This window comes from Crocodylus siamensis, chromosome 2 (assembly GCF_052110815.1).
Source record: "Crocodylus siamensis isolate JL-2025a chromosome 2, ASM5211081v1, whole genome shotgun sequence".
Taxonomy (NCBI): domain Eukaryota; kingdom Metazoa; phylum Chordata; order Crocodylia; family Crocodylidae; genus Crocodylus; species Crocodylus siamensis.
In genome coordinates this window covers 150,863,021-150,889,260 of record NC_143396.1, presented here as the reverse complement: position 1 = coordinate 150,889,260, position 26,240 = coordinate 150,863,021, and the positions used below count along the sequence as shown (strand labels likewise).

The following is a 26,240-nucleotide window of genomic DNA, read 5'->3' as shown; positions in this document are numbered from 1 at the left end:
AAAAACATACTTGATCAAAAAATATAAATATAAATATATATTTTTTTAAATGTCCTGTAAGCTGTATTGCTGTAGAAGCCCAGACAGTCACAAATTAGTCTAAAATCCACAACATTTCTTCTCTGAGTACACTGAATTTCTTATCACAGTAGTGCTCAGATCAGGTTTGGTGCTTTTCACTTTGATGAAACGCACAACATAAATTGAAGAAAAACAGACTATAAAAATATATTGGAAAATAAAGTCCCGCTAAGGGTATATACATAGCTTACTTACCAGTGGATAATAATTCCCCTTCCGATACATATTGTCTTTTAGCCATCCTTATGCGCTTTTTTAATTATTATTACAAAAGAGCTGCTTGCTACATTCCATAAAATGGCCGCACTGCTTAGCCAGCAAAACCATGCTAAAGACTGAGTTGCAATATTAAAAGAAAACAGATGAGAAGAATTGCTTCTCCTATGCTGAAGCTTAAAATATCCATGCTGGCATCTTCAGTCATGGAGCTACCCTGGAAGTTGCTGCAGCTCTTAAAAAGTAGCTGCAGTAAGAGTTCTGCCACATTCTTGCCTTCTGCATGGTTTCTCAGCTAACACAGATCAGAACAGGCTAGCAAACAACTCCTTCCTAAATGAAAGCTCTAATTTCTTCTTCTGCTGTGAAATGAACCAAGTTTCTGTGCTAAAGAGTGAGTGACAGTGTTGTCAGCCAATCAGCTTGGGTTTTTCAAGAAAATCACCCCTTAATTCATTCAAAATTAGGTCATATGACACTATTTGAAATGCTATTGGCTTAAAATGAATATAGTGTTTTAGCCTAATCAGGATAAGGCCACCTATCTATGCCTCTCTAGAATGAAGGCACCTTGACTATAAACATACTGGGGATATTAAAAAAAAGAATGCAGACTTACCAGAGCTTCCCAGCTATTAAAGGGCCGGAGCTCTATTATCTTCTGAGCCTTTTTCTGAGAACACTGAGGGATCCAGGTGAGTTCACCCAGTGAAGCATCTTGCAGGAAGTTAAGTATTTTAGTTGTACAGCCATCCTCCATCACTTCATCACCACTGCTGTAGTCCTCATCAAGGGAGCTACCACCTTCTGAGGCTGACTCGTACTCTGAATCTTCCATTTCTCTTTTAGTACTCCAAATGCCTTTTTTGCCTTTATCTTTTTTCCTAAAGCCATTCTGAGTTTTTGTAGAAGATTTCCGTTTCATCTTCACCTTTGCACTGTTATAATCATTTTTGCTATTTGTGGAGACTTCGTTCCAATTAGAAACTTCACTTATGGAAGGATTTTGTGCATCTGTGTATGCAATGTAGAAAAAAAGTAATTATCAAGTTAAAAATGTACCAAGTAAAAACAAAAATGCTTAAGAACAGCTGCTTTTCAAAATAAATATTTATGCAAAGGTCAACACTTTTCTTTACATCTAGCGGTGAACAAATTTTGGCTGGCCCCATAGAAAGTTTTTGCAAGGAACATCAAGAACTTAATCCTTGTACTAGATGTTATAACTAGTAAAGTGAGTACAAAACTATCAAAAACAATAAAAGCAAAAATCTACCCAACACATGTGCTTTCGATATATTAATATAAATTCAGATTATCTAAATTATGTTATCCATAAATAGCAGAATTTAAACCAGTGTCAGAAGCACAGTAGTTAAGTGAACTGCATCAAGAGGTCAAAACTGTAACATACAAATTTGCTGAAATCTTACAGGTGTTAAAGCACATGACAGTTTAAGCATTTCAGCATAAGTTTGGTTTAAATCAAAGCGTTTCCCTCCCAAAACCATTTATGGCAGAAAAACCAAACCAGCCTGGTTTACCATGGGGCTTTCACCACGGAAAGCATGATCCTAATTTCAATTTGCCCTATTTCAAAGCAGTATTATAGATGGAACAACAAAAGCAGGCACCTGTTTAAGAGATCAGAGGAACAAGACCTCTAGAACTTTTATGCTAAGTGTCAAGATGTTTGGTTCAATTACAAACTTCTGACTTCTTCTTTAAATAATCCTAATGCTTTACAACAGGGGTTGTCAACCAGGGACACGCATACCCCTGGGGGTACTTGGGAGGCTCCCGGGGGGTACGCAGCAGTGGAGTGAAGCGGGGGGCACTCCCAGTTTTGCTGCTGGCATTCCTCCCTCCCCTTCACACCTTTTTCTCAATCAGCTGCCGGGGGCCTCCCCCCACCCCGCTGACCAGCTGGGGGACTCCCTGCTTCTGGACTGGTTGCTGGGGGTACATCAACCAAAACAGGTTGAAAACCCCTGCTTTACAAATACTGCAGCTTTCTTTTTTAAAGAAAGAAATTGGGGGAGCAAGTACTTATTATTTCTAAAAAAAAAAAAAAAAAAAAAAAAAAAATTTCCTTGACCTCAACTCAACTAAAAATATTTTCAGACTACCAATAGTCTGATGCTTTTCCTTCTCCTAGCTCTGCTTCCACCAAATCCACCACCCAGAAGAAAAGGCAGCTATCTTTCAGTCAATATCAACACAATGACATTTTGTCATATCCATAAAAGGGATCAAATTAAAGTTATTACTCTACCCTGGTGATTTTTGGGGAAGGAAAAAACAACACTTAAAATGTCAATTACTGAAAACGAGATTTTAATTAAGGAATTTGATGCATTAACTTATTTGGAGCAGAAGCTAAGTTTCCAGGTTACTGTAATATAGGCAGTTTGATTGGTACCACTTAGCAGTAATACAATATGTAACAGAGCACTTCATTTGTAATGATAACAGATTTAATCAATGGGGAAATTACACTTATTTTTATTTAATTTAGTATACTAAGTATTCAGTTAAATACTAACATTATTTGCATTTTTTCAGTTTTAATGCATTCTGTATATTATTCGTATACTAAAAGAATGCTGTAGTAGGATAAACTGATTTACTTTAGTTGCTTTGAATGCGTGTTCATTTTCTAATGAGCAATTTATAAAGTACTTAATTTGGGGTGGGAGGGGAAGGGATGGGAGAAAAAAAAAATCAAGGCTTATCTCTCTTATTTAAAAGGGTAACAGGCATCTTCCTCCCAACTTAAACATCATCTGCATATTTCAGAACTGCTTTCAGATTAAAGTAGAACTAATAACACCTTTAAAATGACAAGAATATTTGGCGAGAAAATACACACCTTCCCTCACTTCAATTAGAAAAGTAAAATATTCCATGAAAAGGATGGACACTCAGGTTGTTTGGACTTTCTTTTCTTAAAATTAAATAACTTCCTTTGTTACTTTTTCCTTCATTTTTCCCTTAAACACTAATTTTAGATTTTCCCGCTACTTTTAAGATATTACTGTCAGGACTGTCACACCTGACATTGGAAAATGATTTATACCTCAAGACTTCTTTGCATCATAAAATAAAATGGATTGTAAATCTGTCTTTACCCTCTTGGTCTTCTGCAAATACTTTTAAGGCTTCCAGTGCTTCATGAAATACCCAATTATGTTCTTGAAGTACATCTCTCAGTTCCTAGTAAAACAACATTTGTTTCATAACACCATAACAAATTCTCTTTTCACAATTAAGTATAAAATAACTGATGTCAGGGCATGTTTAAACACCAAATGCTTAAACAGCAATCGCACTAGACAAATATAGCCTATATAGGAGTCAGAAGAAAAACGTGTACTTGTGGAGTCAGTAAAAGAAAAAGCCCTTGGTTAATCCATATACTTTGCACTGGATGCATCATTATATAATAGATATGCGTTCAAGGCCACACTCATCTTATCTAAAATGCAAGTCTTCTAATTAAAGGAATTATGCCGCCAGTAGAAAATGCAAGGAAGAAATATATCCAAGGTTTAGAATATCACAAAACAAACAATTGAGTATTATCTTCCCAACCAGTGACATAGTTTCCTTTTCACTTTTACAATACAACATTTAAAAAAAATACTGAAGTGTCCAGTTATTAGGCAAGTTATTTCACCTAATGATACAAAAACTTAAGTATTTCCTATTAATCTACTTGACAATTTGTTTTTGAGCAAGACAAGAAAGACAATGTCATTTTATTAAAGTGTTTAATTCTAAAACCAAAACAAATATTCTCAAAGGAAAAATAAGTCAATATAGATGAACTATTCTCACGTGCTGTCGGCACAGCAGATCAAATTTTCTGTTTTGGTCAAACTATGGTCAATGCAAGACCAGCTCGTGGACCAAGGAATTGGGTGTCATTTTAAAATGACACCCAACTCCCCATAACTTAAAGTCATTCCAAGAGAATGAAGTTCCCGGCCATATGTCCTCCCTCAAGCAACAGTGCATGTACTGTGGCCATTTAACTGGCTTCATATCACCAAAATTCCTTTACCCCAGTAGCCAAAATGTGACACTATACACCTGTTATGTCTGTGGAGACTTGCCCAAAAAAGGCACATACTAGCTTACCTTTTTATCCAAACCAGGGAATTCATTTTGCAGTTTCTTTACAAGAATTTCTTGTTTTTCCCATTCTTTTTGAGATGCTGACCCTTCCTGCTATGGTTCAGAAAAAATGAAGTTATTTTAGCTTTCATTCCACTTAATGCAAAATACTATTACAGTAACATGTCAGGGCGGGGTGTCAATACCTGACAGTGCTTACATCTAAACAGTCTTTCTTTAAGCAGTAAAAGTAACCTGAAAAATAATTTGACTGCAAAAATCAGATAAATCACTACTTTCTTCCTTTACATCCATTTCAAAATGACACAATTTCCCAAGGGAGTAAGTAGTATTTACAATTCTCAAGAAAATATTTTAATCCAGTAACAAAATTTTGGGATGCTCTGTAAAACTTAATAGATCTTGAGTGGCTTCGAAATGTTGTGATTGTGTATAAATAAAGCACATTCATTTTTTTAATGCAATATTTTAAGGAATATAATACATGGCTTTGGACAGAACTCTTCTGATGGGAAACTTCTGAGGCAGACAGGATTGAAATTAAAATACTTAATAAACAGAATATACTGTTACGGCACAATTAAATTATGTCAAATCCTGATTAAAAGTATCCAGACATGGGCCCCGTAGGTTTGAAGGAAAAGGCAGGGATCTTTTAGAAGCAACAAGGACAGAACGGATCTATCCCTTTTTAATAAATAAATAAATAAAAGATCCTTACTGGCCTTGCTATTTTTCCCTGCCATACACACACACACACACACGCACAGTTTCCTGCCATGATGCCCTAGAAGTCAGGACATTCAGGTGGCTGTACAAGTGAAAGAATAACACTTACAGAGTCAGCTTTTTGTTTTTTTGCAATTTGGTCATCATCATCATCATCATCTGAATTTTCTCTAGGAGACTGTTCTAGTTTTCTTTTTCGGGAAGAAGCTTTAAAGATATAAATAAATAAGAATGAATAAAGAAAGCAAAATTCAGTAAGAACAAAAACAATATAGGAATTCATCTCCACGTTGCAGAATCACTCACATTAACATTAAAATAGCTGTCAAGCATGCAAAATTTTCAAGATACTAGATTTTAACAAAAGAGACAACTTGTTTACAGGTTAGAGGAACCAGTTATTTTCCTAAGACCAGAAACAGGTTTTATAAAGCAGCACTGGGGAAAAAAAAGTGGAACACCACCCACCCCTTCCTTAACTTAAGTACTGAAGGGGTCACTTTAATTTTATAACACTGTAACTATCCTAGTGACATGGTTGGTAGAACAGTCACCAAAACTCTATTTAAAACTAAAACAGCACTAAATTGAACAATATAGTTTTTGTATGATTGTCTTGGAAAATTATCCAGATTCCAAAAAAAAGCAACTACCTTTTTCCAGATGCTCATGGCCTCCATTAATTCACATTCCTTGAAAAATATGATACAGCCAAATAGAAAAACTTGGCAATTGCAAAAAGCAATTTAAAATTTTCAGTTACTACTCATCCCCACATTTCTTCTAGGAACTGTATGTTTAAACACATTTTCCTATGTAAATAATATTTTCCTCCCATCTGCTGCCACATGAAAGGCTAATCCTGCAAAGCTTCACGTACGTACCTAACTATACAGTGAACAGTTTCACCGACTAGAAAGCATACAGATCAGACCCCAGCTTTAAGCGAGTCCACACTGAAAACTTGACTGTAGTACCAAATAACTGAGCCAGTTTGGGTGTCTGAGACAGTGTAGTTTCAACAGCACAAAGCTCTTTTACTCTACTTCTCAGTGGCATGAAAATTAGTCCATGTTGAGCTCCATGCTGCCAAGCCTAACTACTTCCATTACCAAAGCTAGTTCAATTATCACCATACTATACTGAAGCCTACAATGGCCACATATCCTAAGTGCAGGAGCAATTCTGAAGCTAATTGTGAAGCTGACATTCTCACAGGCAAGCTAAGGAAGTATGGGCTGGATGAACAGACTACAAGGTGGATAGAAAACTGGCTGGAGCACCAAGCTCAGACAGTAGTAATCAATGATTCGAAGTCTAGTTGGCAGCCGGTGTCAAGTGGAGTGCCCCAGGGTTGGTTTTGGGGCCAGTTTTGTTCAATGTCTTCATCAATGACCTGGAAAATGGCAGAGTGCACCCTCAGCATGTCTGCAGATGACACCAAGCTTGGGATGTAGTAGATTTGCTGGAGGGTAGGGCTATGATTCAGTGATCTAGACAAATTGGAGGGCTGGGTCAAAAGAAATCTCTTACGGTTCAACAAGGACAAGTACAAAGTCCTGCAAATTAGGACAGAACAAGCCCATGCACCAGGACAGGCTGGGGACTGACTGGTTAGGCAGCAACTCTGCAGAAAAGGACCTGGGGGTTACAGTGAACAATATGCTGAAGCTGAGCCAGGAAGGCTAATGGCATACTGGGATGCATTGGTAGGAGTGTTGCCAGTAGGTCAAGGGAAGTGATTATTCCCCTCTATTCAGCACTGGTGAGACCACATCTTGGAGTACTGTGCCCAGTTTTGGGCCCCCAGCTACAGAAAGAATGTAGACAAATTGGAAAGTCCAGTGGAAGGCAACAAAAATGGTTAAGGGGCTGGAGGACACGACTTACGAGGAAAGACTGAGGTAACCAAAGAGACAGGAGATTTAATCACAGCCTTCAACTATCTGAAGGAGGGTTTGAAAGAAGATGGAGCTAGATTGTTCTCAGTGGTAGCAGATGACACAACAAGGAGCAATGGTCTCAAGTTGCAGCAAGGGAAGTTTAGGTTAGATATTAGGAAGAATTTTATCACTAGGAGGGTAGTAAAACACTGGAACAGGTTACCCAGACAAGTGGTGGAAGCTCCAGCCTTGTAGGTTTTCAAAACCTGGTTAGACAAAGCTTTGGCTGGGATGATCCAGCTGGGGATGCTTTGAGCAGGAGGTTGGACTAGATGACCTCCTGAGGTCCCGTCCAACCCTAACTTCCTATGATTCTATGACTGTACTCAAATTTGTGAAATGCACAAACCAAGACAAAAATTTGTAAGTCTCTTTCAGAAACAGCAGTCAAGTGTTATGGCAGGTTTCAAATCTTAACAACACCATCTCTGACACTACTCTGTAACTACTCATCATGATATCATCTCTTGCCAACTACTAGGCATACACAATTTATGATAAAATAATTTAACATAATTTCTCAAATATAGCCTAATTATTCATAAATACCATGTCAAGCCAGGTAAAACAGCAATAGGGTAATATGCTTGTTCATATACATTTGATTTCTACTTTGATAAGTTCAGTCCTGATGGTTTTTTACAACTTGGAATGCAAAAGTAAATAAGTAGTAAAAAAACTTCTCCAGTAGCCCACTGTACTATTATTTACTTAGTGAGAACTAATAGTGTTTGTAACAGTACATGTTCTCTCTCTCATCTGTAGTGGATAAAAAATTAACTAAAGAAGAATCTAAAGATTTGAGACCTGAACTACAAAATATTCACTGCTACAGTACAAATTCTCCGTTAACTTTCAGCAAAAACCTGTAAGTTACAGTGTCTTCAGCATTTCCTTATCTTAGCAATCTCCAACTTACTGTAAACACACATTACCAAGTCCTCCCAGTTACATTTGAGATGCAAAACAAAATGGGCAATATAATGTACCAATTTTGTATTCTGAGTTTACTATCATATTTACTCAAATTTCAGATGACCCTGAATTTAAGATGATCCTATCCCAATAATTAGATTCTATACATGGACAATTTATAAGTTTGTTATAATCTTCCATGTATAGACTGTAATTATTGGAGGGTCATCTTTAATTCCTCCCTCCCATCGCTGCAAGTCTGCAGGCAGTGGGGAAGCTGGTGGTGTGAGGTCAGGTAGTGCACTTCCTTATGCTTGTCCCACTTCCACCTCTAGCCTCTGCTCTGTGGCTGCACGCTCCACATCTCCCCATTCTAGCCTGGGGCAGTTACACAGCCCCAGCCTGGCACCATAGCAGCCATGTAGGCTGTGTGGTGCTGCTACAGAGCCAGGCTAGCACTGTGCTCAGCGAGCCTGCCAGCACAGAGTAAAGGTAAGGTAGGCAAACAGAGGTTGCATGGCGGGGGGGGGGGGGGGCGGCGGGGACTGGCAGGATGCAGAGGCATGGGGCAGAAGGGAAGGGAGGGCTACAACCCTAACCCCAGGTAGTGGCTGAAGCCCGAGCCACAGCAGCCACCTGCCCCCATTACCCTCATACTCTATTCTAAGACGAAGGGCTTCCCCCTATTGTTAAAGCGCGGGGGGGGGGGATAGGGGGTGTCATTTCAGAATCAGGTAATCAGTTTTCAGATTCCATGCCAAAATTGGAATTTGTCAGAGGGGCAAAAAAACCCACCCCTGAAACAAAGAGGCATTACAATAACAGTTTTCATGTAGCAGCTGTATAACTCACCCATGGAATTTATAGATTCTGACATATTTGTTAAATTAAGAACCTACTATTAGAGATTTTGCCTGTAGATACCTTTATACTGAAACCAGGTCATCACAATTTTTTTTATTTTTTTTTTTAGGATAGAACTAAATATTGTATTTACTAGAATCCAAAATGAAGTTTTCCCCCCTCAACCTAATTAACATGGATACAAAAACAAAAAAGGCTCATCCTCATCCCAGTACTAGCGGAGGCAGGTGGCTGCTGCAGCCCTGGCTCCAGGATGAAACTGGATCCAAGCTACCACTTGTCCCAGGGCTGAGGGGACTCATGAGGGGAAGGGGCCTCGTAGTAAGGGGAGCACAGGGGAGACCAGGCAATTGGGGGGGTGGCCTGGGGGAAGAGGACATGGTGGAAGAACTGCAGATGAGACCTGTGGTATATGGCTCAGGGGGAGGGTGGGGGAGACTGTAGAGCCCACCCCTCATGCAGCTCACCTCCTATACCTGCTGCACAGGGCAGACAGCAGAGAGGCAGGGGTTGCAGGGGCAGGGGTCTGGCTGCCTGCCCTCATACCACTGCTCTCCCTGTCTCAGCAGTGGAGGGGAAGGAAGAGTGTGTGTGGGGGTGGGGGGTTGTGGAAACAGAAAAATTTAAGATTACCCCACCCACCCACCCAATTTGATTCTATACATGAGAAATTACAAGAAGTTCATAATTTTCCATGTATAGAAATTAATTATTTTTTTGGGGGGGGGGGTAAAATCTTAAAGTAGAAGTCATCTTGGATTTGGGTAAACATAACAGATGCATTTTTATCTGACTTTTTAGAAAGTTTTTTGATTTCTTGAATCATTCTTTGGATCTCTTCTGAACCCCTTTCAATTTGCCTGTAACCAGATACTAACAATAAGTCTATACAGTGCTAGATTGAAACATCTGTTAGCTCCAAAATGGAAACAGTATAGATGTATGAGTGTAAGGCTGAACAATATCCTAATAAAATTTAGAGCCTGAGTTTATGGTCATAAGTAAAAACATTAACATGGGTACACTATTTCCAGTTCATGAGTTGATACCCTTAGGCCATGTCCCCACATGCAAGCACGTGCTATTTGAGACACCACAAACCTCTTTGTAGTGCCTCAAACTGCACATATTGAATGTTCATGCCCTGTGCTACAAATCTGTAGTATACCACACTATCATTGAGGGAAATCAGGCTGTCAGGCCTGGTCTTGATAAATCAATACTGACTGTTTCCAATCATCTTATTCTCTTGGTGCTTAGAATTATTTATTTGCACGCTCCATGATCTTTCCAGGTACTGAGGTTGTATAGACCAGTGTGCAATTCCTCAGATCCTCCCCCTTTCCCTTCCCTTCCTTAAGGATGAGTTGTATATATGCCCTTTTCCACTCATCCCAGACCTAACCCAGCCTTTGTGAGCTTTTTAAGAACAGCTGGTGACTTTTAACAAAAAAAGAAGCAGAACTTAGCCTATCCCTTCACTACTCAAGGATGCATCCTATTCAGCCCTGCTAACTTGATAATGTTCAGTTTTATCTAAGCAATCTAACCAGTTTCTTTGACTACCAATTACCAACATCACAAATAGGCTTTTGCACTAACTAGATACAATATTTGAGACACATATTTTTGGCCCAATATTGCCAGGTAGTGTACATCCCCCAAATATTGCATCTCATTTTGTTTCTCCAGAAAACTCATACTCCTTGATTTAAAAAAAACAAAACCCTCATCTTATCATATATAAAATGGTATTTGTGATATTGGTAATTACAAATAGGCTAAGGTAATATTAAGAGTCTGCTTTTCTGCTGCTCTTTCCTTTCATCCTTCTTTAAGGGAGATGGAATTAACGGGTATGAATGTTGACCTTGAAAACTTTATCATCTCAATGAAAGAACTAGTACTAGGGCTCCATACTTAACTATACCCCTTTTAACAAGAAGTAGCAATGAAAAGACTTTTTGGAAAGCTTGACAAGGAAGTTCAGAGAGACTTTTCTCAGTGATTCAGCTGGAGATACGGTAGTTAGTACATACTAATTCAGGCTCAAAATAGGGCATATGGGAGACTGTATTTCACCTTCAGGAATTTCATAACATGAATGTGTCTAAAATTCAACCTATGACCTTTTGCAACTACTGAAAATTTGTTCCTGAAGACACTCCCTTTGTGCCCTTTAGCTCAGTCTCATTAAAATTCTACAATATACTCATTTTGCTGCTTCTGCTCACATTCCCTGTTGAATTCCTCCATGCTTCTTCCTACATTGAATTAATGCACTTCTCCCTAGTTACAAATATATTAGTTAAATATTATAAATATCTTAGGAAACTAGAATTGCTCCCTCATGTTCCAGGCTAACTGGCACTGATAGTCAAGTATTTAGATGAGCTGGCTCCAATTCCTAAAGTAGGAAAACTTGTTGTACCTGCTGCTGTACATGAAGCATCTTGGAAAAACCCTTTCACATTAACATTTGAATATTTGCAGGTGTTAAGACTGCTAGGAAACCAAAAAAAAACAGTTTAAGTATTTTGTTTTGTTTAAGAAATTACAGCTTAAATATGGTTACTGAGTGACAAAATTAAAAAAGAAAAACAATATAGTTCACCCCCTGGCAAAGAAGGATTACTCCTTACAGTATAATCCTGGGTGCTTTCTTTGCTCTGAAAATGGAGACCATTGGAAAGATTCACATGGTACTTTAGCTACCTGAGAAGAAATCTAGCAGGTCTATTAGTTTTTTAACTTCAGCAGAAAACAACTCACACTGGCAAATGTTACCAATAACTAACTAACACTAATCAGTCTAAAACAAAGTTTAGTCAAATACCAACACATTAACTCCCTAAGGGGTGGAGGGGTGGGGGAAGGAGGCAGTTTATCTCTATTTATACCATTGTTAATTTGCTCATTCCTGAAAGACAGGGTGAAATAATAGTACTCAAACAATATAATTACTCCATTAACTCAGAATTTGAAAACATACAGTTTTAGTATTTCACACGTCATTTTAGTATTAAAGGAAGTAGCACATGCTAATTTATAATTGTTTAAAATTAAGGAAGTGGCAAGGTCTCCATTTCTGGGCATAAATACTTTGTAGGCAGTGATATACCTAGGTAAAGCTAGCAAAACAAGTAATTAGTACCATCACTCACTTCAACTAATCCATTATTCTACAAAGTAGGTCTACTCATTTTTACCCAGCCCTCCTTTCAGTCAACTAATTTCTGACAAAAAGAAAATATCTCCATATGTTGAAGCAGAAAGGCAGGTGTTTAGAGATACCTCCATTTTTAAACATGCCCAGAGTCAGAAGATTTATGCCATTACATTCAGACATGCTTACTCCTGCCTAACTAAATCTTTTAAGTAAAGGAAGAGCTGTAATTTGTCAGAATTTTCCTGCCTAAAGCTCCTGTTTTTGGAGTTTGTATTTAAGGACATGAAACTGCATTTTTAAATAAAATGCAAAAAAGGCCAAAAGACAAAGCCTGGGCACCAGAAATCAAACTTGCCATAGAGTTCAAAGCAAATATATTAATATTTGTAAAACATCAAAACAAACTTAGAATTCTAATAATTTCATTACCAATAATGAACCCCATTTAATCTAATCTAATTTTCCACTTATTTCTTGAACTTTTTTATTTTTATTTTTTAAATATGCAGCCTATCACCAGGCAGATCTTCAAGTTCTATCCTGCAATTACCAACATCATAAATACCATTTTATGTATGACGAGATAAGGATTCCATTTTTTAAAAAATTACGAAGTATGAGTTTTCTGGAGAAACAAAATTAGATACAGTATTTGGGACACACACTACCTGTGACTGGGCTAGGAATCACCACCATGAAGCCATGTTCCACTCCCTCGCTTCTACTCCACATATGGAAAATGCCAAAAAATATAACAGTTACCATCTGGGATGTGCCCACAGCTTGCTTTTTTGTGCATACCATTTCTGAACCCATCAGTTGTTCCTCAAAACACAACTTCCCACCTACACTACTGTCCTCTCAGCTCTTCCAAATAAGTAGCCTGGTTTCTAGCTTCCGGGCTCAAAATCATGGAGAACTAGCAGCATTAGTAATGCTGTAACAGCAAGCAGCTACATGACCCCTTGTAATCTGGCATGCATAGACCAGGGAAGAGTGGGAGAGCCATGAGTGAGGGAGTGCAGCAACTTTTGAAGACTGCAACAAATGATGCATTTATGCTAGTATAATATGCAATGGTTCTCTATACCAATGTAATTTCATAAGGCTTTAGAGTGGACAGAGATGCAGTTCTTACCAAGTCTGCCATAAGTAGCTACTCATTTATAGCCCTTAAACTCCCCTGAACACCAGGTAGTAGAGAAGTGGGTAAAAAGTGTTTTTCCATTAAATAAACAGTTGCCACAGTATAGTTATTATAGTGACACGTCTGGTGTATTTTAAGCCTCCATTTTTCCTGGGGTTATTCCACACTATTCAAGTAAGTTATAGTACTATGGGACATGTCAGCTGCTTGCAAATGTTAAAAAAAACTGCCTTACCGGAAGCAACAGCCTATTACTTCGACTCAGCTCTGGAGTGACTGTACAGATCAGGCACTTCAGCAGGGCTTTTTGGCACTTTTAACTAAAGCTGAATCGATCATCTCTTAGACAAAAGCACCAAAAATGCCCCAGTGAAGTGCCCAAACTTGACATATGTTGGGTGAGCCGGGTCCGGCTAACACATGCTACTACCTCTTCTGGTTATGTGCTAGCCTTGGTATGGGAGCACACCCAATTTAAAGTAAAGTGCCATTTTGGTGGGGGTTTGTTGGTTTGGATCAGTTTGTTTTTTTAAACATTCGCAAGCAACAGTCACGTCTCTACTTTTCATTGTTATAGTGTAAACATGTTTCATATCCAAGTCCCAAGCTTATACCCCCTCAGTCCTTGGCTCCTCTAAATAAATCACTGGATCTCTGATGGATGGTTTGTGTGTGGATCCCTGGAGAGAAACAGCCAAGCAGCCAACAAACTTGTTCCAGGGACAAGAAAAAGCAGCATGACCTGAGGCTTTGGACAGAAAGTTGTCAACAGGCACTTTTGTTCCTACTTCTGTTCAGGAAAACTGAAAAGACCAATATTTTGAGCAACTAGTCACACTAAGAACATACCTGAACACTATGACTGATTTTTAAATCCCAGTTACACAATCCTGATAGAGCCCAAATTTCAGCTACCATCTAGCCAAAGAACAGATGTTTTGTACAATGGTTAGCCACGAAGGCTAAATTAGGTTATGTCCCAATAAGCCAGTCTAGATATACCTGTTTCACTGAAAGGATAGTCTAGATAACCAGAAATCTGATCATGCGTGGTACAGCTGCACTGCAATTTTCTCCACCCTATCTCAAGATGATTTCATGTTCCAGATATCACCTCTAGAAGTTATTTTTGTCTCCTCCCAGACCTGCATTGAGTGCTATACCAAGATTACTAAAGCTATTATGTCATTGGGCACCTTTCACAAATGCCACTAATCCAGGGCATGTAGACAAAACCGGGCCCCTAAATTGAAGCAGTGGGTTTTTAAAAACACCACTTCAATTTAGGGACTTTTAAACACATCAACTTACCTGCCTCTCCAGCAACAGGGAGGGGAGGGTGACTTGCTGGTGGGCAGAGCAGTCCCTGGGCTACGAGTGGGGGTGCTGGTGCTTCCCCGCACAGCAGCAGCGTGTCGTTTCCCACCCCCCCCGCCCCCAGGCATCCAGGCAGCACCTGGCTTGGGCGGTCTCAGGAGGCACCGGGCCCCTGTGCAGCTCAGGCAGGCAAGCAGGCCAGGTAGGCAAGCAAGCTTGGGGGGTGGGGAGGAAGGAGATAAGATCACGCTTGCCACTTTTTTCCCCACCCCCTCTCTTGGGCAGAGCCTGCCTTTCCAGGCTCCTGCCTCCCTGCAGAGTCCCTGAGCTGCACGGAGCCCAGTACTTTGCTCCACGACTGGTAGGGCAGCAAACTAAAACTCCTCGGAGTAGTCTAAGTTTGCTGCACCTCAAGTCATTTAAGGCACATTATGCCACTAAATTTGCTACAGTGGCTGGAATTAATGAGCAATACGCCACTGAAGCATGCAAACACAGACACCATTAAAGTGGTGCAAAAGCATTTAGCCCGCTTTAAAGTGTCGTGCACACACACACACACAATCTCGTTTAGTCTACACATGGCCCCAAATAGTGGCAGTCAATACAGCATAGCCTGGATTTGAAAGCCAAAAGACTTGCCATTCCAATTCCCTCAGCCACACATCCCCTGGATATAAAGTTTTATGAAGCTGGATGAGAAGATCTCTACTGTATAATTACTCAACCTGCAGTTTTTGTACAAAGGAGAAGCCAGCAATTATGAATACCATTTATGGATGCCATGAAATGAAAGCAATGCTAAATGATCCAAAAAAAAAGACTAAAGAACATGGACAGAGTTGAAAACAGACTGAATGAAAGCAAAGAAATAATGGCATATTTTCCTCTTTGCATGAAAGGTACTAATTTCTACTTAAACAAGCCCATCAAGTTTCCTTGAGGGTAAAAAAAACAACAAAAAAAAAAAAAAACCCCACACATTCCTGAATAAGACATATTTGGTGAAGATTACTGCATACCTTCATCACTGTGCGTCAAAGCAGCAGCTATTGCTTCGTCCATTGTGCGTGTTGATTTTATCAACTAGGAATTAAAAACAAAGAATGTTAGTAAGGTGTAATCAAACTAAACAGAAGTAAGCTAGTAAATAGCAACAAAAACTATTAATTTACTGTTTTGGGGTTTTGTTTCTTAAACATGAACAGAAAGTTTTAAGAACACAAGAAATATGAAGTCATTAGCTAGGCTGACTACTGATGTCACTTTCCTTTTGAAGTGCTTAAAAATACTGCACCGAAACAAAGCTTTTAGAGACTATAACTATGACTTGCCCCTTACCTTGTATTTTACATGTACAAGCAATCAACATTTATGTTTATAATACAAAAAAAAGTAATACTTACCTTGTTACAATCCCATCAATGAAAGCTTAAAATTCAATTTAAATAGATGGTTCTTCCACACAATTAACTATTTTACTGTCATTTTGTGCTTAAGTCTTTCATACCAGTTGACTTCCTGGACCATGTCATATACTACTTTAGGAACTTAAGTATGCTTCTTCCTTAATCCTGGAAGCAGATTCTTGTCTCTTCTCTATCCTTCTTTTATAAGTATCTTTAAGCGCAAACTAATTGACCATGCAGACTTCTGGCAAAGAGCTGCACTTACAAAGAAGTTGATGGTTACAAATATAATTTTAAAGAAGGGCCTCCACTTAGATTTTAAACAGGTAATGACAGTGAATCCAGCTCCACTGATATGCAGTGAAAACAGCAGCTCTCAGCTAACATGAGTACCAACAAATAGTTAAGGTATTTATTAAAGAAAATTTGCAGATATGACTGAATCAGAGAAGCAAGCAGATTTACAAGGCGAAAACTATTTAAAGACATTTTCCTGACTACTACTGCACTGTGTACTGCCCATTCTACCCTGAAGACTGATTCTAATAAAGGCATTGCAGGCTACCATTTTCCAGCCGGAATGTCTCATCTCCCCTGCAGTGAGGGAGGGATGGAGGGGGCAGGGGCTGAAGCAGGTGCTGCACAGCCGGCATGGTGCAAGGTGTGGGACAGAGCCATGGCTTGTCTGGGGGCTGTGGGGGGTAGCTCCTGCTGCTGCGCACACCCCAGGAGGGCATAGGGGCATGCCCCCACATCTGTGCGAGGCGGAGAGTGCGGCCTGGAGTTGGGGCTGGGCTGGGCTCTTCTCGGTGGGGGCTGGGCTCGGGACAGGCAACAGCGTTAGGAGGGGGGCTACAGAGAGGGCTGCAGCCACCCCAGATTTCACCACAACCTTCCCATACCCCCTCCCATAGCTGCCGCCACCTGCTCTGAGCCCAGCCCTAGCTCAACACCCTGCCTCCACCCAGGCACTAGGAAGAGAGTTAGGGCTGCACTCGTGCTGGGATGGGGGGTTGTGGGGAGGCTATGGCAAAATCTGGGGTGGCTGCAGCCCCCTCCATAGCCCCCTCCCAGTGCTGCTGCCCACCTCAAACCCAGCCCCTGCTGAAAAGAGCCCAGTGCAGGCCAGCTCCCACCCACAGCTGCAGCCCACCCACCCCGCCCCATGCAGATCCAGGGGCACACATCTCCCACTGTGCCTTTCTAGGATGCATGCAGCAGCAGGAGCTGCACCCCCCCCACCCGCAAATGAGCCACGGCTCAGTCCTGTGGCCCACTTGGCCACGTTTTGGCTGGGCAGCACCTGCCTCTGCGGCCCCCTCCCTCACCGCAGGGGACACTGATCTGCCCCCCCCCACACTTCTTCCCTCCCCCCTCTCTTTTCATCACAGACTGGCCAGCTGCACACAGCTGTATTGGAAATCGTATCAGTATTGGCCAATATGCCTCCTTAAAAATTGGCCATCGGTATTGGTCCCCAAAATCTCTATTAGTGCACCCTTACTAGTAACAAGAGTTCAAGGTGAGCTTCTGCAGATATTCACAACATGGGGAACACACATACACAAATGAGATAACCAGTGGAGCGCTTTAAAAGAAAATAATTGTAGCACCGCTCTGCCTGGTCCACTTGGAAAGGCAGTGGCAGAGGCAGTGATTAGCTAGGTAAGTATAGCTCGGTCAGTACTGCTCAAGCTTCAGCCCCACAGGTGTGACCCTATGTGCTGCCCCATCTAGTATGAAGGGAACCCCCTGGGCCAAATGACAGGTTGAGCATCACTGAGCTAGATAATTTTCACAGATTTTTCATGAAGCACAAGATACCAAGAAACTCAGTTTGGTTGACTTAACTGACAGGGGTCAAAAAGAAAAAGTAGGTGCTGTAACATGGATCAAGGGACCCTGTTGTCTTAAGAGGAAAAGTGCACCAGGCAAAGGCCCTGCAGTCAGATGCAGACAGCAGAGAAAGGGGTAGCTACAGGAGAGTAAGCACCTAGGGGAAGCTAAAGAGAGGGCTACAAATAATGACTTGGGAGCTACCTGCATGGCAACAGGCCAACAGGCCAGAGTAGGAGGACAAATTGCAGCAGATGAGAGCAGGCTGCTGGCAGAGCTGAAGAGACACACCTGTGTCTGGTCAGAAAAGTACATGACCAGAAGGGGTGGAGCTCAGGGTGGGGTATAAATCTTAGTTCCTAAGCCAAAGAATCAATCTGGCCTTGACTCCTGAAGGAGAGGAGCTCCTGTCAGCATGGGCTTCTATAGAGGGGAAGTCACAGATCTCGGAATGTACCCTGGAGGCTGGGAGTCAGCAAATAGGGATGGGATTTCATGGCAGTATAAAGACCCAAGGCAGGGTTTAAGTTTGAGTTAGAGACCAGTCATTTTTTTTTTTTTTTTTAGTCATAAGTTTGGGAATGGCTACAGGGGGGAACAAGCTGATTGAAGGCCAGAGGTAGGTGGCTGTGGGGTGATAGACTCTGTGCTTCAAGCTCTGCAGGGGTCAGGGATCTATTGGGCGGAGGCTGTGAGACTGGGCAGCTCTTCAAGGACTAGGGGTTTAAGCTTAGTTGGCTAAATGAGAGACCAGAGGCCCAGTGAACAAGTATAGCCCTGCAAAGTCCAGGGGTGGAGTGGGTTAAGGAAACAGGAGCAAACGCAGGAGCTTCCAGTAAAGGGTGAAGTGGGAGATCCTGAAATAGTAGCCTAGAGCTCAGTTTGCAAAGGTAGAAGAAAGATTAGAACGGAAAAAAAAGCTTTGAGGCCAGTCTCAGACTTTATTTGTAGTGAAGAAGCGTACAGTTGCCAGTGCACCTTATGTAGAGTAGACCAATTAGCTGCGAAATAAAGTATCCAGATCTATATGTGCAATGGTATTAGGCTGCAGTAAACTAATTTACACCACAGTAAGATAGTACTGTTCCCGACAATATTATCTTAGGTCAGGGTAATTTACTACAATTAAACGCATGCACCGATGCTGACCGCAGGCATAAATTGTGCCTAGTCAACCCAGCCAGCCAGAGGCCAGACTCCTACTTGCTGCCTAGTCACATGGGTCCCTGCTTTCAGCACCCTTGTGCCTCAGCTAGCCCCCTTGCCACCCAATGCCACCACCCAGAGCCTGGGGCTGAACAGCCCTGGTGTAAACTGCTCTGCTTCAGCTCAGATTGCTGCTGTCCTGGGCACATACATAGGCTCTGGACCTGGGAGTAGTTTACTCCAGCTCAAACTGCTCCAGAGTTTATTGCTCCAAATTAATTGCATGTGTAGACCCAATGACTGTTAAACATGAGTTACTTTATCTCCTTTAAATGGGGCAAAAACATTTAGTCACTGCTAGAATATACAGGGTTAAGCAGGATTCAACATCTGCTCTCTGTTTAGGAAACTAATTTGGCCTGGCTCATGTGTGCTAACACCTACACAACACCCACAATAAAAAACTTTAAAAGTAGGATTTAAGATTCTCATAGCTAAGTTTTTGATTACCAGAAATGGTTGATAAGCTCCTGCTAGTAAGAATTACAAATTCTTTTCCTTACATGGAAGGAACAGACATTGCTTAAAAAAAAAAAAAGTAGGAAAACCATTAATTACTTGGAGTAATTCCTGGTCATTTCTTTGTGGAAAGAGTTCCTTCAGTGTTTGGAGCTTAGCATCTATGATGTCTTCCTCCTCCATGTTTTGCGATTGGTCCATACCATTTGCATATGTCAAATTAGGGACTTCATCTTGAGGCTGCTCATCATCAGACTGTTCAGAACTACAACACATGGGAAAAAGAGAGAGAGAGAGAGAGAGAGATTGTTAAAAGAGTTGTTTTTGGAACCCATTTTTCACCACAATAATCAGCAAAAAAAAGATATAGCAAGACAATTTATATTAGTAATACGTGAACAGTTACATTTCTTTCAAAGAGGTTAGACTGCTTAAACAAGCAAAACCACAACACTACAGGAAGTACAGCTTAGCACCATACTTTTTCCTTTCTTAAAAGAAGAAAAGACTTTTTAAGGTCATCTTTGTATATTATAAAGCAGATAAAAAGCCCCAGTACAAATCCAATTTCTTTCTTTTCAAGTCATTTTTGTGATTTCAGTACTATTCATGGCCAGATTTTAATTCTGTCCAGGACACATCTTACATGTTATCCTGTACTCAAAACAAAATAAAACAGCTGCAGTTCTCAGAAGCTTAACTTGACAATGCCAGTAAACTCATTTCTAATTGCGAAGGGGAAGAAAAATCTAGGGAAAATCTATTACAGTAAAAGCTCCATTAACTGGCACTGTACAAGCCAGCATGTTCCATTAACCACCACGCCAGCTTGTAAGGTAAAGTGAAACTGGAAATGCTCACCGTGGCACTTCTGGTTTCTCTGAGCCCCCACAGCCTGGAGCATAGCAGGGTGCGTGGGGCCTGCCACGCTGACCCTCAGGGCCCGCGGGAGTGTTGGCGATGGTGCAGGAGGGGTGGTGATGCTCCAGATCCAGCAGGAGAAGTGGTGGCCCAAACAGGCAAAGATGCCTGTTCGGGCCTCTCAATTAACCAACGCATTTTGTTATCTGGCACGCCCCATTCCCCATGGGTGGCAGATGACAAAGCTTTCACTGTACCTATCTACTGCAACATTTATTAACCTTTTCCGCCTCATGGCACACTTACCTAAATAAAAAAGCACCGTGGCACATTGAACATGGAGTGGGGGTAGAGAAGTGGTGCATGGCCAGCCAGACACCAACCGGGGCGGTGGGGGGCGGCCTGACCAGCCGCACAGCATTTTGGGCCGGAGCCATGCTCCCTAGTCTGTGCGTGTCTGCAGTACAATTGGACGTGCCTGATGGCACACCAGTGTGCTGTGACATACTGGTTGGGAAACGCTGATCTACTGTGTTTGTTACACAGTCATTAAGACATCACTTATATTAGTACTCTGGCTAGACACCATCAGCCCATTGTTACAAAACCAGAACTGGATTAAGCCACTGTCAATTCTGAATTTCAGGCTCAAAAGGTCTAATTATTACTAAATTTGTCCCAGAGATAAAAAAGGGCATATGGACAGGGGATCAAATCTATATTCAAAATATGAACAACAACACAAAGTTTTATTTGCAACTTTTTAATAGGCAGCAAAACTTCAAAACTAGGGATATAAATATTGTGGATAAAATGATCTCTTTAACCTCTTCTAATTATATTGGTTAAACATCTAACTAATACACAACAGCTCAGATAGAGCTGCTGCCGGGAGCTGCTCCCAGACAATACAGCCCAAGTGAGTCCCTGGGCTGGAAGGGAGGCAGCACCTGTGAAGGAGCAGCTAACTGCTTAATTGACAAGTCATTAGGCAACTTGATGTCTTCCTCTTTAACCTCATAGGTAGGAATCTCAGGACTCTGTACTGGTAGTGCTCAGTGCAATGGCTTCTTTAATTTTGAAGTTTCTCTCATGCTAAATAATAACTGGTAAGATAACCAGTTGCCACTGGGCTTACGGGTTAAACAATCATTTAACCTTTCACATTCCTAATTAAAACAAAGTTAAGTACTGGATTCACAGGGACATTATTATAAGTTACATATCTACAGAACAGAACAGGACCATTTTTTATTTATTAGTACTAGCACAAGACTCCTATCTCATTATCTTGTTCAGCTAAATAGCTTAATTTTTGCTCACTGTACTTCAGTTAAAGTAGCTATACGGATATATTATTTTAAACAAGATACCACTAGGAAAACAACTTTATTTGGCCAAAGAACAGTTTTTCCAGGTACACTTTCAAACAAGTATTATTTTTAACAGGTTTCTGGACCATCCACCCATGACTAAAAGTGTTTGTCCATAAAAATATTTAGATTTCTGTAAAATTTATAGATAGTTGGGCAACCCTGCTCCTCCCGCTGCTGCCCACCAAGACCTCTGGGTGTTTCTGGAAACTCCTGAGGTCTTCTGTGGTACAAGAGGGGGGATTCCTCCTTGCTTGCTTGCATAAGGGAAGGGGTAGGGGGCCAAGGAAGGGTAGGCCTAACAAGCAAGGAGCTTGTGCCAAGCACAGGGAGAAGGGCTTGGGGTGTCCCTGTTCTGTACTCATGTTCCCCCCTCCCTCCAGTCCACCTTGTGGGGTGGGCCTGTCCCCGAGCACTCCACCAACATCCTCCAGACTCCTGTAGCAGCAACAGGGAGGGAGAGATCACTTTCTCTGCTGATACAGTAGGTCTATATTTAGTGATACAGGCAGTCCTTGACTTACAACCTTTATAAATTAACACCCTGTTTCAACATTCTGACATCAGTTTTGACTTTACAACGCTATATCTGATGCAATGTCACACCAGCAAACAAATCTGCTGCAACACTCATCTCCCTGGAGAACATCTGTCCAAACTTCTTTGGACACTTTCTTTAAGAAAGCAGACAAGACTCCAGAAAAACCTGCAGCCAAGACTCCTGAGAAGACTGCAGCCAAGAGCCCTTCAAAAAATCCAGCTAAGTCACCTCAAAGAAGTCCTTCCAGATCAATATGATTGCTATTTACAATATAATGCATTAATGTAGCTATATTATTCATCTATAATTGATTGAGTACAAAATTCTGTGGTATTTTTGGTGAAAATAGGGTATCAGGCCTTGGTTCAGGAACCAATCCCCTACTTACAACATTATTTCTTATGAGAAAATTGGTTCTGAGTTGCAACGTTTCGATTTAAGACGCCATTTTCAGGAACCAATTGTGTCATTGGTTTTTAAAATGGTGTTATTGGGTTAGTTGATTTTTTTTAAGTTTTTTAGTTTTTTATGTCCCTGGCTTCTGGGGACATAGGTGAGGGGATTAATGTCATCTTGTGCTTATGAACTACACAAATAACATGTCTTTTTGTGCTTTGTACATCCTTTATATTATGTAAAAAAGTCAATAAAAGTTTAGCTGTCTGTAAAAGGTCTGCAAATTATCAGTAAAATATTATATATTTTTGGTTGGCAATCCTGTTTATGACCCAGGTTTGGTTGGTCCTCAAGCACCCCACATTTCATTACTCTTCACCCCCTACAATCCTACAACTGGCTGCTCTGGCATACAGCCAGAACTCTACTGCTCTAGTGCCCCTTTTGTTGGCACATTTTAAAAATCAGTAAGCTCTCCTGCACTGCTTATTCAATAAAGGCTACCTTTCTACCAGCTGTGTAATCATTCTGTACTCAAGCATGCTCTCATCTGCGTTTCATCAGGCTATTGAAAATTTGTTGAACTTATGCTCAGGACAAAAAGGAAAAGCAGAGAAGCAAAAACTCCCCAGCCACAGGTCTCCTGCTCCTAACCCCTTTGCCCCCAGGACCACAAGGCTTAGGTGTAAGTAAGTATTCCCCTGGACCTCAGCTCGTTGGCATTCACTCTTACCACATTATTGGAGCTACGGTGATTCATGCAATTGTGAAGCAGGTCCTATTCAGTGACATTTTTAATTGTTCTGTTTCTACACGTGCTGCTTTTCTTTTGTTTAAAAAAAAAAAAAAAGAGCGATTCTAGCTATATGTGGGTTTCTCATTGGGAATAACCAGAAAATACCAAGAGAGAGATTAATTAATCTCCCCCTGCCCCAAATAAACTATCTATCCTTGTGTATAATTAATGTTTAGAGAGAGAGCAGAGCACATCCACAACACGTGGCATTCTGGATGGTACTGCAAATTTGTAACAAAAATAAAAAAGCCTTTGCAGCCTCAGTGAGAGGTCTGTTTATGCCTATAAGCAAGATACGAGTATCCCAAGCAGCATTTAATCTTGGTGAACCTACAGAATATAGTTATCTTAAATTAACACCGACCCATTAAGTGTTTGGGTTTCCTAAATATATTCCAGGTTTAGCAGACAGTGGCAATTATAAGTAACCAATGAATGAACAAACAAAGGTTTTTAAAATGGTGTTTCATACATCTTTGCCACACTGTAACTGAAAAGCTGAAACATTAAGCCTCAGGCTGAGCTTTTGGGTAAGTTCCAGCAAAAAAAATAGTTAAACAATTTCAAAGAACAAGCATTAAATTAATGAACACATTTTCCCCATTACACATTTTTTTACGACTGTTTTGCTAAAAAGCTTACTGCCTCTGCACACTGAAGCAAGGAAAGTTTGCCTGATTTCTGTAAAAGTCCACGCAAATTAGCCTAAGTTATTTCATTATGACAAATACTTATTTGCATATGCTGAATCAAGATAAGTCAGTATTTGGCAGCTAATCCCATAGAAAAGGGGTTCTCAAACTGTGAGTCACAATCCCTTGCAGAGTTGCAAGCAACTTAAAAGGGGGTACAAACTTCCCAGATGGAAGGCACAGCAGTGCGGGGAAGCAGTGGCGTGGAGTGGTGGTGGTAGCTGCCATGTGCGAGCTCCCCGTCTCCCGCCACCACCATCCAGCACTCAGGGTCGAGGTAGCACAAAGTTTGAGAACCCCTGCTAAAGAAGGCTAGATATATTAATGAAGACTCTCCTTGTATTTACTGATGGCAAGAACTGCCAATACACTGAATACTCAAACTGTGTCTCTGCTATTAGTTTATCTTGTACTCTCATTGTTCCCTTGCTGTACGCCAGACAGAATAGAGAAGAATACAACCTCACTCCAATGGAGGGAAAAGAAACAAAGGAGAGGTAAAATTGCAGAAGAATGAGGGAAGAAGCCTGGGTTACAAGAGAATTAAAAAGCAACAGCTCAGGGAGGGAATGATAGGAGACAGTTCTTTGTAATGACAAAAATTCCAATAATGAAAATGACGAAACAGGAAGAATGCAGAAGATGTAGCTTTCTTTGCTATCAATTCTGATTGCTTTCCAGAGCACAACCTGCCCCGTGCACTGAAGGAGGTAGCTGTCCTACGGGAACATGCAGTATGCAATCATGGAATGCCAGACTACCATGACGTATATGCCCATGGGAGCAAATTACGGTTGCCCAGGCAGTCTTTAATTTTAACATTTCCTAACTTTAGAATGCTTGTTTTGACAACTTCAGCAATATTTGTTTAACATCTTTTTTTTTTTGGTATGAATTTTCTGCCATATAAATACATAGGCTTTCTCCTCCTCCTGCCCCCCACAACCAAAGTCCCTTCCCCTCACTCCACCACTCCCCATATGACCTTCTGTTTGGCATCTTTATGGTCACCTACATTAGCAGGACTGGAACCTACAGACCCTACCACAGCTCTTTCCTCTCAACCTCATGGAACCATTGGTAGCTAGGATAGTTTTCACATTATTTTGTTTTGTTAAAAGTCAAGTGATTTATAAGTCAAGAACCGTTGTTTTTCAAAATCAGATATATACCACCACAAGTGACGTGCAGGCTTGGAACCTTTGGTGCTGCACCTGACCTCTGTGCTACTGGAGTTTAACATTATTAAATAGAACAGAGAAGTCTAACCCCTATTCCAGGGGGATGGAGAAAATGGGTTACGTACCCTTCTGCTGTTCTCGTCCCCAATCCCGTTACCACATACATCCATTAGCTGCTACTCTCCTTTCTGCTCTAGTCTAAGATTTTTGCTTTTACCACTCTTATTATTCCCGTCTCTGCTCCTGCCATTTTCAGCTCCTGGCTCTCCATCAGCCTACATGTTCAAGCTCCCTCACTGCCATTTTGAAGCACGGGGATACTAGTACATGAGATGTTGCAGCGCTTTAGAACAGGTCAAGGAGCCGCTCTAATTAAAGCACCTCCCACCCCCAGAGCACATGTAAGAGTGCCCTATATGTTGAAGTAATACCTCTCTTCCTATGAATTGTGCTCCCTTAAGGTCAGAGAAACTGAGAAGGATCATACGTTTTGAAGATTTAAAAGTTATAATAAAGAAGTAATATAAGTTGATGTGGTCACCACTTCTGCATTACAGAAGAAAGTGATTCCTTTCACTAAAAACAGAATGAAAGGAAGCAAACGAAAGCAACCTCTAACACACAAATATTTCAGCTAACCTTTAAAAAAAAAAAAAAAAAAAAATCAAGATGTGTTTGTCTCTTCCATTTGGTGGTATTTGAAATCACTGAATATTTATCAAAATGGCACTTACCAGAATCCTCAAAACCCATGTATTCTGGGATTTCTCCAGTGAACCATGTAGTACACAAAAAAGATAACTCTTTTAAAAGCTGAAGCTTTTTGAGCTGAAAACCCAACAACAGTGGAAGACATTAGAAACACCATGGTATTTAGAGAGCAAACATGAAATGAACATCTTAAATAGACATGTAAAAAAAAATCATAGGCTTACAACCATGTATGAATATTACACAAGACTGGAATTC

At 40.8% G+C, this 26,240-nt stretch overlaps 1 protein-coding gene across 3 annotated transcripts in view; it reads right to left on the bottom strand.

Moving 5' to 3' along the window:
• SMARCAD1 (SNF2 related chromatin remodeling ATPase with DExD box 1) overlaps positions 1 to 26,240 on the bottom strand; it is an 80,401-nt gene that overhangs the window by 36,902 nt on the left and 17,259 nt on the right. Inside the window, exons 4-9 of one of the 3 annotated variants that reach the window (XM_090037081.1) lie at positions 19,531 to 19,696; positions 15,544 to 15,607; positions 5,276 to 5,373; positions 4,441 to 4,530; positions 3,429 to 3,513; positions 917 to 1,311 (exon numbers count right to left, since the gene is read on the bottom strand). In XM_090037081.1, coding sequence (XP_089893207.1) covers positions 917 to 1,311; positions 3,429 to 3,513; positions 4,441 to 4,530; positions 5,276 to 5,373; positions 15,544 to 15,607; positions 19,531 to 19,696 — 898 coding nt within the window. Of the gene's footprint in view, positions 1 to 276; positions 645 to 916; positions 1,312 to 3,428; positions 3,514 to 4,440; positions 4,531 to 5,275; positions 5,374 to 15,543; positions 15,608 to 19,530; positions 19,697 to 26,240 lie in introns of those variants that run through there. The other 2 variants (XM_090037082.1, XM_090037083.1) reach the window with 2 other exon arrangements.